Source organism: Camponotus floridanus, unplaced genomic scaffold, assembly GCF_003227725.1.
Source record: "Camponotus floridanus strain SB8 unplaced genomic scaffold, Cflo_v7.5 scaffold1, whole genome shotgun sequence".
NCBI classification, from domain to species: Eukaryota; Metazoa; Arthropoda; class Insecta; order Hymenoptera; family Formicidae; genus Camponotus; species Camponotus floridanus.
This window is the reverse complement of record NW_020229214.1, coordinates 754,082-770,372: the sequence shown is the minus strand read 5'-3', so window position 1 is coordinate 770,372 and position 16,291 is coordinate 754,082. Positions and strand designations below refer to the sequence as shown.

Genomic DNA, 16,291 nt, shown 5'->3' with positions numbered 1-16,291 from the left:
GCAATGTTAGACTATGAAAGTTCCAGGTTTTATGGTAAAGCGTTCTTGTAAAGTGACCGTCTTTTAACAATCGCGTATTAAATTACATTAATATGACATGATTCTTTTTTTTTTATAAGAGTATGTTCTTTTTGTCTGCAATTTTTTACGTTACGATGCATTTAGAAAATTAGTATAATAATACTGCAAAGTTAGATACGATATAACAAAATTTATTAAAAAATAGAAGGAATTTATATAATTTTAGAAGAGCCACATATATTGATGCGAGAGAAAGAAATTAATATTATTTTACAAAATTTGATATTCAATCTACGAAGCTGAAAATATATTCTTGATTTTTAATTCTTTTCATTTCTTAAACTTGCCATTTCAATCGAAATATACTCATAAAAATAGCTTTTCAGTCTGGGGAACGTGAAGATTATTGAATTTTTTTCAATAACACATTTTTTGTAATAATTTTTTAATAATTTTTTAAATAATTTTTTTAATAATTTGGGGTTTTATCATGTTTCCACACATATATTGTTTCCTTGGAAATTCTTGAGACATTATAAATTCACACTCTCGCGAATAGTTGTTTATTCAATTAGTGCAGCTGTGAAGTGTAAGAAAAATAGGGAGGGTGGAAATGTTTCGTGCACTTTCCACGTAAGGAACGATGCAAGCATTAGAGCCCATAGGCCCTTCGCTTGTCTCGACGTGGCTCTCTGCGACTCACCATTGCCACTTTGAAGCTCGTTCACCTTGAGCTCTCTCGAACAGTGATTCTCATTCCTGCTTATTCATTTTCGTTCATATTACATATCATTGTGACACTATAATTACTCAAATAAGTATTCAGTAGGTATCGTATTTCCTAAAATTGGGATTGCAATGTTAGACTTTGTTGATTGAGAATTAAAGCAAACTTGAAATTTAGCTGTAATCAATTATAGTAATTGGATATTGACTGATTGTTGTTTTTACTTATCATCATTAAAGAGTTAAGTGCATTAGATGTCATAAACATCTTAAATGTAATTTATCAAGATATAAAAAATGCATCGCGTAAAAAATGCATCTGCGATTCAAATCGATGAGAAATGAATTGTCTTAACGCGACTTCTTTACTTTCAAAATTAAAAATTTCACTCGTTAAGAGTCAATAAAAAGATCTTTTTTAATATTATAAATAAGATATATTGACGGGGCATAAAATTGAAATTAATTTTAATACAAAATCGAGAAGTGTCCACGTGTGCTTTTTTTTATATATATATAATTGCCGAATAAAACTGCTGACCATCCTGTTGAAATCATTCGCTCAGTTTTTATGTTCGTATGACATAATGTCAGTATCGTATCCGGACCGGTTGTAAGCGGATACGCGAGACGAGAACGGGTGTGTGGTATACGTTTTTAATTACACATTTTTTTATTTCATTCCGACATCCTTTTACAATACTTGGGGATTAAAGAGATCATTTTCCGTCACGACTGGAAAATTCTCGTGTCACGTTGAATTAATCAAGTCAAGTTTCAAGAATGTACGTTTTCGTTTTGCAGATATTCCAAGTACTATATATATTTTTTATAGGAATTTCTATTTTTTTCTATGTTTTGATAAGTTTATAATTATAATTTGAAAATCGCATAAACATTTTACAAAGAAAAATATCTTTGTACTGAAACATATCTTTATAAAAAGGAACTGTATCATTATAATATATTTTATTAAAAGATTTTATTTTCAAGCTTTATTTTAGAGCGTTCTGTGAATCTTCGCAAATATATTATTTTATATACAAAGGTCAAATATATTATTTTAAATTATTTTCATGCTTTTTCCTTTTTATGAAGCTTTGATAGGGATTATTTTACTAAAGGAAAAGAGAGCAAACAATCATGTCTCTGACAAAGATAATCGATTCTGGAGTAAGACAATTATTGCAGCAATAATAGTATAGCATTCAGATGCATACCTGTTGGATGCGAATAGAACAAAGAAGATAAAGGCGAAGGAGCAAAGAAAGGAAGTATAAAGAGAAAGACTATGAAAACCAAAGACAGCATTTCTACACTGATTAATTTCTCGTAATTTTCGAAGGAGCAGAGTTATATTGATGGTTTGCACGGTGATTGGGGGTCGGTTTGTGGTCGAATGGAAGAGAGGGTAGAGAAAGGAAGGCATTGTCGAAATGGGAGGATAACAACATGGCGTTAATTATGTGTTAAGAGCCTCCAATTACAGATTGCATCGAATTTCTCCTAAATATACTTTCAATTAATATCCACGAGTAGAATTGTACAAATCATTTCGGATGCAGAGCTAGCCTTTATATATTAATATAAATTCTTCAATTTTTTATTATCAAAATTTGGATTACATGTTTTTCTTTAATAAAAAATTAAATAAATTAACATAATTTCTTTTACAAATGTTTTACAGCATATTTCTTAAATTATTAAGTATTCAAATACAATATTTGAATAGATTTTTGCAAATTATGTAGGATGAGAAATAATACAGCATAATTCTAATAAAAAATAATATAAATATATATAATATATATATATATAATATATATAATAAAATATATATAATAAATATTTTTCTAAGATTTTCTATTCTAAGATTAAAGTTTATAAAGATGCAATGTTATATGATATGTAATATTATAATTACTGTACATAATTATTAATTAATTTTTATAGTTTTTTTTTTGAAAAAAATTGATACTGTAAATTTCTCAGGAAGATTTTTCATTAAAGTTAAAAATTGTAACGATTTGTTATCATTATAACTTGTAATTTAACAATATTGTATTTTATATTTAATATTTATATTAACTTTAAATTTTAATTATACAAATTATCACACGCGCAGATCACTTTAGCATTAGTTGGAATATTTATAAGATTTTAAATCATATTTTATTGAATACACACACACATTTATTATAATCTCAAAATAAGTTTATATACATTATTTATCAGTGAGTTTTATCTTATGTCAATTTCTTGTTTTTGTTTTCGCCGTTTTGAAATCATCAAATACAAAATAAATATGTAAACAATATTTTTATTATCTTGATTCTCGAGACAAAAATGACAAGATATCGTTTCCCTTAGTCATGAACAGACGAGATATTTTATTGCAATTATCATATAATCCAGCGCTTATCACCGATCAGATATGGTGAATTCGATAAACGAATCGTGCTTCTAAACTGTGATTTCAAGGTGGAGGTCGCCTGAACTGCGCGATTCTAGAATAGTTTCTCGTAGTGGTTCTCTGCACGAGAACCAATCCGATCGATCTCTCTTCCATTTCCACCCGGAAGTGAGGACGCGATGAAGGGAAATCGAACATTCCCTCGTCGCATATATAGGGTGTCCCGCGAAACAATCAATGAACTTTTCTAGCGGATTTGTGGCGAGTCATTCAAAACCAAAAATATTGTATTTATATAAATATATTTCCGTTCGTTTAATCCGCTAAAAGCTGCAAGCGCACGCAATAAAAGGGTTTTCAAATTTTAGGTTTGATTGTTTATCGCACAATTTTTTCAAATAATAATTGAATTTTCGTCGAAAGAATTGCCAGTGAAATAATATTCTTGTATAGATTCAGCGTTAAATGGTTATATTTTGATCGTGGTAATCGAGTCACGTGACTCGACCCGCATTTTTTATGGCAAGTGACAAGCGCGCGGGTGGACGATTCGAATCGGCTCGTGCGAAAGGTGCGAGTCGAGTCAGCGAAAGCTTGCGCAATACCTGACCTATTGTGCTCGTTAAGGACATTCGGGATCAGCTATTGGATAAGATTCCTTTCTCCCTTATCCTCCATCTCATCTTTATCATCTCGCTTTCCTACTCCTTACCGCGATGCGAACGACATCGTCCTCGGGGATATACCCCTATCGGGAGCTGAAAGGGATTGGACCTTCAGGAAGGAAACCCAACTTCCAGCCGTGCTGAAGGACCTCCACCTAATTCTATGGGACAGAAGTCTCAGGATTTAGAGCGGAGGTGCACTTTGGGGATTCCTCCCTTCCAACCCTCTCTCGTTCTCCCGCTCGCTTCCTTAACGATCAAGTGGATCCTGCGAAGCTAGCAGGAACGTCGGGATCATCGCCTTGTCCGCAGATTCGCCTTAGAAACGGGTTTTTATGAAAGAAATTCAAAGGAAATTGGGAACACGTTGGTGGTTACGCTGTAAATTGCGTTCTCGAGTAACAATTTTTTGGTAATGATTTTTTTAGAAGCTCATTTAACAAATTTTTTACGTAACGCATTGCTTGAAATAATTGAGAATATTATTTTAAAGAGTTATATCATGTAGTAGATATCTGCGGATTTTAATTCACACTGACATATCATTTAAACGTGCTTCAATTTTTACGAAATGCATGCATTTTTTCAAGTTACAGTAAATTTATGAAAAATTGAGAGAAAAATTGAAAATATTATTGTACAATTTTTAAGTTGAATATTGCATTAAAATTTACATTTTATGAATACTTTTCCATTTTTAACAAGAAAAAGAAAAAACTGTAAAATTTCTCAGTTACTTCTGATATAGTTTAAAGTTTAGTTGTTTAAGATATCCAATGTTGAAATCTGAAAATTTGCAAGTGCTATTGCATTTCATGTAGATAAAGACGCGGGTTCATGTAGATAAAGTCGCGTTTTTTGCTTCCTTCCGTCTTTAATACAAATTCTCAGCATTTGAGATGACGATTGATTTCTTTCTTTTTTCTTCTTGTCGATGTATAGGTCGTACCTAAGAAAGATTGCGTTCAATAGATCGTGCCAACTGGTATCCGGAGCGGGGTGTCGGTCTCTACTACTTTTTCCTTTTTCTACTTCCTCTCCTTTCCGTAAAATCGTGTGGCACATCGTAACCTTTCATGACATCCTTCCTCTTTTCTCTTTGTTCTCTGATTTTCACGACGTCTGTAAAATTGTTCGAATTTTTTCTCGGAAACTATAGGATCGGTAAAAAAAAAATTAAAAAATTTTTTTATTTTCTCGCTGATTGTAATCTAATAACTTACTGGATACGCTATGTGTGTCTATATTTGAAAGCTATTTTCCAAAGACCTAAATGTGAAACTCGGACGAGTCTCTAAGTTCTATGCCGTTGGACGCAACCCAACGTGATGTGTATACCGTACCATTGCAATTGCGTTGTCGAGTACATCGAACCCGCGCAGGTGAAAGTGAAGTAAAGCGGTATTCTCGCACATTCGGTTGTTAGACGATCGGTTCCTCGATTTGTGAAATCGGTAATCCAAAAGGTTAAGCCGATTCGATGCGACAAAATTACATTCTCATCATTGACGCTATTCCTTCATCGTATCAATCTGCGAATAAAAATTTGCATATTAGACTAATATAACTTTAGATATTACTAAATTTACATTTTTGATGTTCAAATTTTTGTCAGGAAAATTAAAATGCATTTCAAGCGCGTAGAAAACTTACGAATAAAAAAAGTTTTGGAGTCGTATCAGTATTAAATTTTTTCTCTATAATTATACTTATTACATCATTCCTAGAAATACAAAGATGATTTTATGACACATTCTGCGGAAATATTTTTGAAATTATACAGTAGAAAAGAGGGAAGGATGAAAGAATTGAAATACTTGGTCGTGCTTTTTCAACTGTAACGAATGTTATATTCGACCTGGATCGACCTATAGACACGCTACACGCGATTATCGGAGTCTGGCTAACGGTCGGACGTGCTCTAGCAAGTAACTGTATCGTTCTAGAAAACAGCATAGTACGTGCTCGGTGAGAGGTTAACTTGGGTTATTTGTGTTCATCCAGAAGCAGTATATATGCGCAGAGGGAAAAAGAAGGGAAAATATAAAAAAATTGTTTGTTGAATAATGATGCAATAACGATGTAACAACGCTCATACAAACATGCAATGTTCTTTGTAAATTTAGTTTTTTTTATAAAAAGACCGAAGCTTTTTATAAAATGACTAAATTTGCATGAAAAAAACTTGCGAAATATCTTAATATAGTACAATAATTTCAAGTAATTTTTTTATAGTTTTACAATTTTTTGTTTGCTTTTAAACAAATATTTACTAGCGTGTGTAATAAATAAAAAAAATGGAAGACGATAAGAGGAATTAAAAAGGAGTAGCCATTGTGTCTGTATAATGTCAGATAATATTGGTGGGGTTCTAATCTTTGCAACGTGTAATCGTAACTCGTGACAATCGTGCGCTTTTGTCCCTCTTACTTGACCTGACCTAAGCCAGGAACGAAGTCGAGAAAATTGTGAATATAAACCACTTTGATATCAAAGATATTTTTTTTATTGAACTTTTCATTATAATTTTATTATTATGATTTACATAAATTTTATTGTTGAAATATTTAATAATATATTAAGATTAAGATTAACTATATTAAAAGAATTAAATTTAGCAAAAGTCTAGTTAAAACAATCGATCTTTTTATCTTTTTTTTATATTTTATGAAAATAAGACCTAACTCTGTTAATTTGTAATGAATGTTAAATACAGATGAAAGACGACATAAATTTTAAGATAAACTTGAAAACACACTTTTGTGTGTGCTGTGTGAATTTTGCAATACACAATATTCGTATTAGTACATCTTCAAATTTTTTTAACAAATAACAAGTTCTTTTTACATACAAAAATATTTAATCCACAAAGATGATAATTTTTATTGATAGAAATTATTTTGAAATTCTAATTTTGTTTTTAATTTTTCGATCAGTAGAAATTTTGTAGCTCTTTGAGATATTCTGTATTATATTATTATATTTATTTATATTTCTATCTATATTTTATCATATTATAAAAAGAGAAGTAGCTCGAATCGAGGATATCGGAGTATGAGAATGGATACATTGGCGGGGAAGGGAGAAAGCTTTACGCTCGAGTCATGCATTGAATAAGTCATGAAGGATCTTGGTGATAAGCGATTTTATCATTCGGCGAGAAACCGTACGACTGCGCAATGGGAACAAAGTGGATGAATGTTGTATGCTACAAAGTTTACAAACAAATAAAGATATTTTTTAAAATTGACATCTCTCGCACTCCTTACGAATGCTAGATTATTCCTCCAATAATGATATGATTTTCGAAAAATATCATTAATCACTTTGACTGTACTTGTTTTACACTTTCCACGTTTAGAATAAAAAATAAGCGTATTATAAAAGCGTATGAAAATGTATTGTAAAAGTACGCGAGATAAGTATGCTGTAAAAGCCAAAGAGTTGAACTGTATTTGGAATATAATATCGCTGGAAAAGATAAGGCGGCCGCGAATTTTTCCTGCTCGCTGGCTCTTCGATGAACCTCAAACGAGACTTTGAGGCGCGATGAAAGTTTTATGGAGGAAGTACGAAGTAAGAAGAGAGGGAGCTGCGAGACTCCAAATTTTACGATCAACAAAGTCTTACTCTCGCATCCGGGAAAAGCGAAACGACTTGTCAGCCAATGCTTGGCTTTTCTCGATTCAAGAAGTTTTGCGAGAAGCAGACTTGAAACAGGAGAAGTGGTTCGAGTGAGATGTGAATGAAGAATTGCGTATTCATAAATTGAATTAAAAATATAAAACTTTTATATAAAATATAGAAATATAAAAAAATGATTGTTAGATTCAAAAAATATGGAAAAAATTTGTAATTTATTTACAAATATTTTGAATTGCATTATACAATTTTTATGTATTATAACAAAAAGAAAAAAGTAGAGAGAGAGAGAGAGAGAGAGAGAGAAAGAACGAAGCTAATAGATGTAGAGAAAAAGAAGAAACAGGAGAGAAATAAACGAAGCGGCCGATGAAGAGTACGAAGAGAAATAGCCGGCACAATCACGTGCGGGTTCGAGAGGTCAAGATCAAGTTGCCGAGAGAGATGCGATCTGGAACCCGCGAATACTGAGAGAAAAGGAGAGGTACGACGAGAGAGCGTGGGAGAAAGGAGGAGAATAACGCGGTCTCCTAACACCGACTTAAAAATAAGATGGCAATCGGCCAATGCTCCTATTTGACTACACGCGATTTTTTAACCAATTTTCGCCTTTCTTCTCGTAAACGTAAGAACGTGATGTTGTACAATAGTTTGATAATAATCGGACAAGAATGATTATATTTCGCATAATTTCATAAATAGATGTAACGTTTAATATGTTGAGTTTACAATATAATCACAATTTAGTTGTATAAAAAGAACTGAAGGAAGGAGAGATAAGGCCGCACGTTCTTTCAATATTGAAGGAGAGATGCGTTTATCTCTAAAATCCCTTGGATACGTGGTCGACGTAGCTATTCCGAATTGGGGAGTCTTAATGAAAGCACGTGCGGACTCGCCTTTGTCGCTCGCTAAAGATTTCGACACAGCAGACGCAGCTTAATTAAGCGAAACCAGTATACAGTCTTGTCTGTATGTTTACGTGCCGCTGAATATCCACGTGAATACACATTCAACTATAACGGGTGTTTCATAATCGGTTATAATTGTTACCTCTACTTAAATCTTGCATATTAATATAATAATTTTTTAGTCGAAATTTTATATTTGCAATGTATTCGATTTTAATGTCATACGGCTTTACCATTCTCTTCCTTTCCTACATTTCTAAAAATTTTCCGTAATTCGAAAAATGGTGAAAGTTTTGCAAAAAATAAATCTACTATTGTAAAAGATTATTTATCAAAAAATATTTATTTTAGAATATATCATCTTTAAAATTTTCAAAATATGACACTTAAATTTTTCATATATATGTATTCAAATGTTAAAAGAATCGCTACGATTTCACTTGATAAATTAAAAATTAAGCTGCGAGAACATCGTGATGTAGAAATTCAAACTATTTTTAGTTATACGGACATCTGTTTTACATCGTATCTCGAATGGTCGGGTTTATTATAATCCTGATTAACTGAGTCAAAGATGAGTGGAAGACGAGAAAAGATCTTGCGAAAAGAAGCTTGCGGGGATCTGAGGCAAAGCTCTACTTTAAATGGAATCCCATTTTGAGAAGCTGCATACAGTTTAATTAAGCCAGACCCATTTCGCTTGTGTCTACAAACGGTATTTTGCAGTAATGCCTCGACCATCTCTCTCTCTCTCTCCCTCTTCTTCTCGCTCTCTGTTCAACCTCTCTATAGAGCGGATGCCAGTTGAAGGAAGTCCAAGTTCGCCTAAGTCTCGATTCTCGAGTGTCCGTCCTAATGAATTGCTAAACTATCCCGAATCGCCTCTCAAACGAAAGCTCGTCTTGCTTGAACGGCTACCCTGCTTTGTACTCCGTTTAATGCTCGATTAATCAAAAGTATTAATTTCGAAAGTAAGAAAGTTTGCAAAGTTGAGAAAATTCTATCGGTTAATGGTTTATAAAAAACGATTAGAATTGATTAGATATTAATTATAATGGAAAATAGAAAATTGGAATTAAGAAAATTTTACTTTAATTCATTTAAAAAGTAATGGAGGACAATTAATTTCTTTTTTAAATTTAATCTCATATATATAAAACTATTACATTTTCAAATTCAGAATTATATTTTGAGAGTAATTTTTTTCTATCCAGGGAATTTTTTGATATCAATATTATTCAAGGTATAAATAATCATATGTAGAGACGACTCAATTAGCACAAATTAATTCTTTATTATTCAAACAATGCAAGAAAGCACATGTCAAAAAATATTAGTTAAATTTGAAAGAGTAATGTAACGAATCTTGACTCTGATACAATGTTTTCAGTTTCTCTCGTTTCTCTCTACAATATTTTTCTTTATCTACAATATCGACCATCTTTATTGAAATTTATACTTGAAAAGGACCACAACCAAATGGTCGAAACGTCGTATGTTTGAATAATAAAGAATTAATTTGTGCTAGTTGAGTCGTCTCTACATATAATTATTTATACCTTGAATTAATTTACTAGCGAGTTTTTTTTAACATTGAGAATTTGACATCAATATTATTATTGTTTTATATTTTTGGTCATTTTATTCTATACAGTATTTTATCTCATTTTATTGAACATGTTCAATATTTACTTGAATTATCTTAAGATAATAGCTGTTAATTCTAAATTTTTTTTAGTCAAAATGCTGCATAGATATTTTTTAGAAGTGCAAGTGCAATAAATAGCAAGTTCTACTGCTTACAACTTTATATTAATTGTTTGCTAATATGAGAGACTCAATATAAATTTACCGGAATAATTCAAAGATTAAATAGTATTCAATTATACATGATAAATTATGATGTGATTACTAATAACTGCTAGAATAATGAAGGTTATTACATACTATAGGAATCTCAGAATAACAAACTCTTTCATAGTTTAATATGTCGCAATAAATAAGAACTAATAATACGTAATTCATATCACACGTAGCTCGATTAATTATAAAATTCTAGCATTAATAATTCTAGCATAATTCTGTAAGAGAATTAGATACAAATAAAAATGCAATAAGATATAAATAGGATAATAAGATGCAAATAAAAATAGAAGGAAGAAAAAGAAAGAAAGAGAGAGAGAGAAATACAAAAGAGTAAAAGACAAGAATGAATGACAAATGTGCAACAGGGGGTGATGATACAGCAATGTAGTGGGGTGGATGCAGAAAGAGGGAGAAGATATCGGGGGTAGAAATAAAATTACGAGGCTGTTTACAGGAGGTTGTTAAAGCGATCTAACTCATGGCCGGCCATTGCTCCCGCCAGGCTTGGCTACGCACTTGCAACATTATTCACGCTTTGTACAGGTCGCCTCAAATGTAACTTTAGTTTTGTAATTCAAGAATCAAGATGCTTAAATATTTGTATTTAATTTCTTAAATATTTGTGTTTTAAATCATCGATTTATTAAAATAATCGCGTTATTTATTTATAACAACTTGATGATTTCTCCAAATTCAAGGATAGAACGAATAGGAGAGAGGGAAGTGTGTTATTGTTCTTCGGTCCCCATCCGGCGACTCATAGGCGAATTAATACTCGACTGTTACTTCGCTTGCGCACGTTGCACCCCAAGGCATTCTGCCCTTTGAGGGCAATTCCCCCCTGATCCGCATTCCCGCCTTCCTAACCACGTCTTTGCCGAAGTAAACTCAACGACTCCAACGCGAGCATTCCGTGCGAAGTATTTATTCATCAGCGTACCCCTGGTACGTTGAACACAGCCGTTACAAGAATTTCATAATGCCGCTGTCACGCGCTGTGCCATTGATTGAAGGATCACCTTTCCCCTTCACCTTCTCCCTCCATCCCCGATCGCCGTTAATTTCCTGCCACCGCAAAAATGTTACCAGCGATTAGGATGAGGAAGCTTCTATAGTATCCTGCAAAGCGATTTATACAAAAAGATATTGGTTTTCATTTATACAACGTTTTAATTTTGAAGGTTTTATTTAAAGAATAAAAGTGGACAAAGTTACTAAAGATTTTTTGCTTAGAATTTTTTTATATTTTTAAAAAAGTTTTTTTATATTTTTTATATTTCTTAAAATTAATATTATTAATATTATTAATTAGAACATTTATTACATGATTAGCCTCAATATTTTCGATAAAGAAAGTAATATTCGCATCTTGAAGAAGCCATAGTGAAAAGATATTCGACGTTTTCGGAACACCTTGTATAGTATATATGTATGTCGAGTGCCTAGCAGACATAGACATAAGGACACGTGGATAGAAATGCGTCTACTTACGCTTGAAACACGTCCACTTCGCGACTCGCAGGATATAATACCGTTTGATGACGTCATTAAGTCAGAGTTGGGTTTATTGTTTCTCGTAAAATGTACGTGCAATCTCTCTCTATCTCTGGATGATTTTCTTAGTTAAGCTTTGTCCATACTGTGTCATCCTTCTCAACAAGATATTGATTAAAATAAGTAAAAGGAGTTAAAATCGACAGTTTATTTTAAATTTATATTATATTAAAAATGTGCTGATTATTTAATGAAGAATTTTCAAATTGTCTTAAATTTACATTTTTTTTAAACGAGACAAAATTTCACACAACTATTTAATTGGGATTAAAATTAGGATTGATTAGTGATTTTAAGGTAGAGAAGAAATTTTTAGTGATCAGAATTCCTTGAATATGTATAATATTAAATTATATTAATGCTGTTATTATATTAAGTAAAGTTAAATAATTGCATCTTTTAATACACATTTTCTATTGCGAAAAATATTTTTAAAAAATCAGACTACACATTAATTTTATTTGACAGGAAGTATAGAAAAATAGAAGACAAGAAATCGTTTACAATTTAATATTGTAAACGTCTGGAAAACATCATTTTTTTCATTATTTCTCCAATTAATTTTTTTCTATTTTTTTGCTTTCTTTCTTTTTGTGTGAACCCGCCTTAATTCTTCCGCGCTCTCGTTCTTTTATTGTCGCGGTCTTTATTTTCTAGAATAGGTAGTTATAAATCGCTCATAAATTTATAATTAAATGCAATTTAACACACGCAGTATGCACACATCTTTATTAAAACGTCGAAAGTAAATGTCATCCCACACTGATTAAAATATCATTTAAGACAAAACTTCTTAATATCTTGTACGGTGGTTTTTAAGAATGATTGATAACGCAAGATGATGTACATGAAAATGTTATCTGATTTTAGTATTAATATTGATAATATTTTATAGTATTTAGTGTTAGTATCAATAATATTTTTAATAATGTTACACTCGTAATGTAACGAATTTTTTGTTGTTGCAGGAGAGCTCATCTTAGGACTTGCCTTGAGAAGCTGAAGCTGCTGGTGCCACTTGGGCCTGAAACTTCGAGGCACACTACATTGGGTCTTTTAACCAAGGCCAAGCGCTTTATCAAGGTGAGTCTGATGGATGTTATCAAGGCAAACTTGATGAAAAATTATGAGAAGTCATAAAAAGCGCAAAAGATAAAAAGTTACAGGAAATCATTCTTTTATTTTCAATAATTAGTAATTACTTTAGGCTTATCATATTCAAAGTTTATCATACAATAGAGTACAAAAGAAAAATTATTATTGTGAAAAATCACAATAATAATTTTCTTATACATATACATACAATATTTGAGATTCGAGATATAACAGATAAAATGTAACCTGTGGCGCATTTGAAATGTATTGTTTTTCAATTGGGATAATTTCGGAAGAAACAAAAATGAAGGTGAAGAAAGAATATCACGCGGTATAAAAAGCAGAGTAAAAAGGTGTAGCAATGGAGTGGCAACGCATACAATGGATGCGTAGTTAATAAATTACAGATTGCCAGGGACAATGGCATGTGTACTGTGTAAGTGCGTGTGCGCGCGTCCATGTTTTTCACGCAGTCTACAGGGTGATGTGGATAGAAGCACACGCAAATTCTAACAGGTGATGAGGATGTTAAGCATATTTCCATTAGCAATGATTTTTGTAAATAGTATTTAAAATATATACTATTTGTTCGGTCACTCTATGTACATATATACACGTCCAATGCGTATTTTTGAGATGTACTTAACGTGATAGTGTGACTCGCTCATTTTTTATCTAATTTATTTTTTTAAATTTCAAGTTTCTCTCTTTCTCGGTATAATAAAAAATATCGTTTAAATATTTTTATCTTTAGAGAAAGAAAGAAAAATTTTAGGAATAATTGAAAAGAAATTTTAATAATGAAATATGTAGGTGTGAAAATTATTAACTTGAATAAATTATATAATTTTAATAAAAATAAATTTGATTAATATAAGAGACAAATAGTTGTAAATGATAAGTATTACTTTATATATTGTATAATTAATATATTGTATAAGCTTTATATGCTGATATAATTTCTAATCATCTGTCAAAATTTGTGCACTTATATTCGCAACACCCTGTAGAATGACAGGCAACAGTGCGTATCCACCGTTCATTTGTGCATGCATAGTCCGCGTGGGAGACTTAGCGTGTACATCAATCTGACTCGCAGATACTTATGTACATTATATGCTTGCGTTAGATACGTTAGAAAAATGTTCGCTAGTCCGCCATTTGAGGAGAAAAGTTGCTGCGCACAATTTAAGTTCATCGGTAAGATTGAGCATCAATCAGAAATATAGTGATATTTTAACGTAAAAAATAATTTTAAAATATGCAATACTATCCTAAGACGTTTATATGAATATTTCATAAAATTAAAACTCTCGGGATTCGATTTTGCAAAGATTTAAAGCAAAAATTTGGTCGACGAAATAGAGAAAGGGAAGATGGAGGAGGAAAAAAGTAAGTTAAAAGAGGATAAATGGAAGCTAAGAAGGCAGCGGGAAGAGGAATCGAGAGACACGAAAGTGTCATTTCTCTGCAAGAATAGCTTATACATTCTCACGAAGAAGTAAAGCAGAGAAAAGAGTGAAACACAGGGAAGGAAGAGCAGAGGGGCGAAGCGGACTTGTATTTTGTGCGGTTGGCGACGTGTAATTCTTCATTTGTCTGCCTCTCTGAACTTCTTCCCTTCTATTTTTCGCCTTATCTTTTTCACACTCTCAATGAGACATCTTCGTCGCCATTTTTATGGCTAATTATTTCACGCCCTCTTATCTTTGTTTTTTACTCTATTCATCTCTTGGCATAATATTTTTATCCAGAATTTCTGAGAGAAATTTATAATTTTTTAAAAATTATTTACTATGATATTTTTTGTTACACATGTATAAATATTTTTAATGTCAACTCTGCAACGAAATTAAATATTTTTCTTATTAATTACGTGACAAAGTGTTCGTGAAAATTTTGATGCCGATTATATCAGTTAATGGCACAACGTAAACGGTAGGAGTGAACCGAATTGTGAGGTCGGTCGATTTGTTTTACTGAAGAGGTTTATCCTGTTTCACCCTCGCCTTAACCTCGTTTCATTTACGTTGTAAATTCATATCAGGCTGAATGGAAATCGAGCACGAAATCAGGAACTTTCCTAACGTGGTACCAGCCACATACAATCGACATAAACACACACGCAGACACATTTCTTTATCGTATGGAACTGTTATCTGCGATCAGGTGATTCCGTCACCTGCTACTTCCACCCTTGTGTCATCCACATTCGGATCGCCATTGATTTCTAACTATCTAGCTTTTCAAGTTCGCAAGTGAGAAATATCGACAAGATAATAATGGCAAAACGATCTTCATTATTTGTATAAATATTATAATATAACAATATACGTATATACATATAATATATATGTTATATAACAATATACAATAATAATTTGTTTGGAATCAGTGGCTCCGATAGCAGCTCTGAAAGGAGATTAAATTCATATGAAAATATTTTAAAGTTTAAAATAAAATCCAGAAACTAAAATCTTTCAAGAGCGCTAACGCAAGATTTTAAAGATCTTACATTTTGCAAACTTTCAAAATGGGACTTGAAAAATTTCATAATTAACGCACTTCAAATATTGCGCAGTAATATATGCATTAGTGCTTTATTATTTCCCGTTCGGCAATTTGCACCGGAATTGGCCAGCCTCTTCTAGGTAAGCATTCATTGTTGCGTTACGAAATGGCATGTTGTGTACAATAGAAAGGAAACCGATTATCGGCCAATATCGATCAGGACAAAGAGAACGAAAAGATTTACACATATACACTGTAAACAATTTTTGTGTAAATTTATACTATTATAGTGGGTAAAATTGAGACCAATTATTAAAGGTGTATATTTACATACATTAGTAAATTTACATTTCATAGATAAAATTATTATCTTAAATGATAAGCATCTTGTACTAATAAATTTACATGTTAGAAGTAGATTTCTAGAAATGTTTATGTAATAATACATTATGTATTTATACAATTTCACATATTACATTTAATTTAAAATTACATACATAATTAGTGTAACAATTACGCTATTTATAACGAAAATATATAAATTCATGTACTTTTACAAAAATTTACAAAAATTTACAAAAATTAGTTATTTTATTCTTTATTGTGTAAATATTCGTTTATATTTGATAAGAAATTACAAGGTTAAAAGTGTAATTTTTAAATTTTATATAAATGTTAAAAAAAATTGTACATTTACATAAAATCCAAAAATTACACTTTTAACCTTGTAATTTCTCATCAAATATAAACGAATATTTACACAATAAAGAGTAAAAAAACTAATTTTTGTAAAAGTACATGAATTTATATATTTCCGTTATAAATAGCGTAATTGTTACACTGATTATATGTGTAATTTTACATACTTTTTTTACAGTGTACGATGA

At 31.4% G+C, this 16,291-nt stretch overlaps 1 protein-coding gene across 1 annotated transcript in view; it reads left to right on the top strand.

The window, feature by feature from the left end:
* Window positions 1-16,291, top strand: part of LOC105250377 (max dimerization protein 1) — a 34,644-nt gene that overhangs the window by 10,487 nt on the left and 7,866 nt on the right. The window contains exon 5 of the mRNA XM_011256424.3: window positions 12,767-12,881. Coding sequence (XP_011254726.1) covers window positions 12,767-12,881 — 115 coding nt within the window. The remainder of the gene's footprint in view (window positions 1-12,766; window positions 12,882-16,291) is intronic.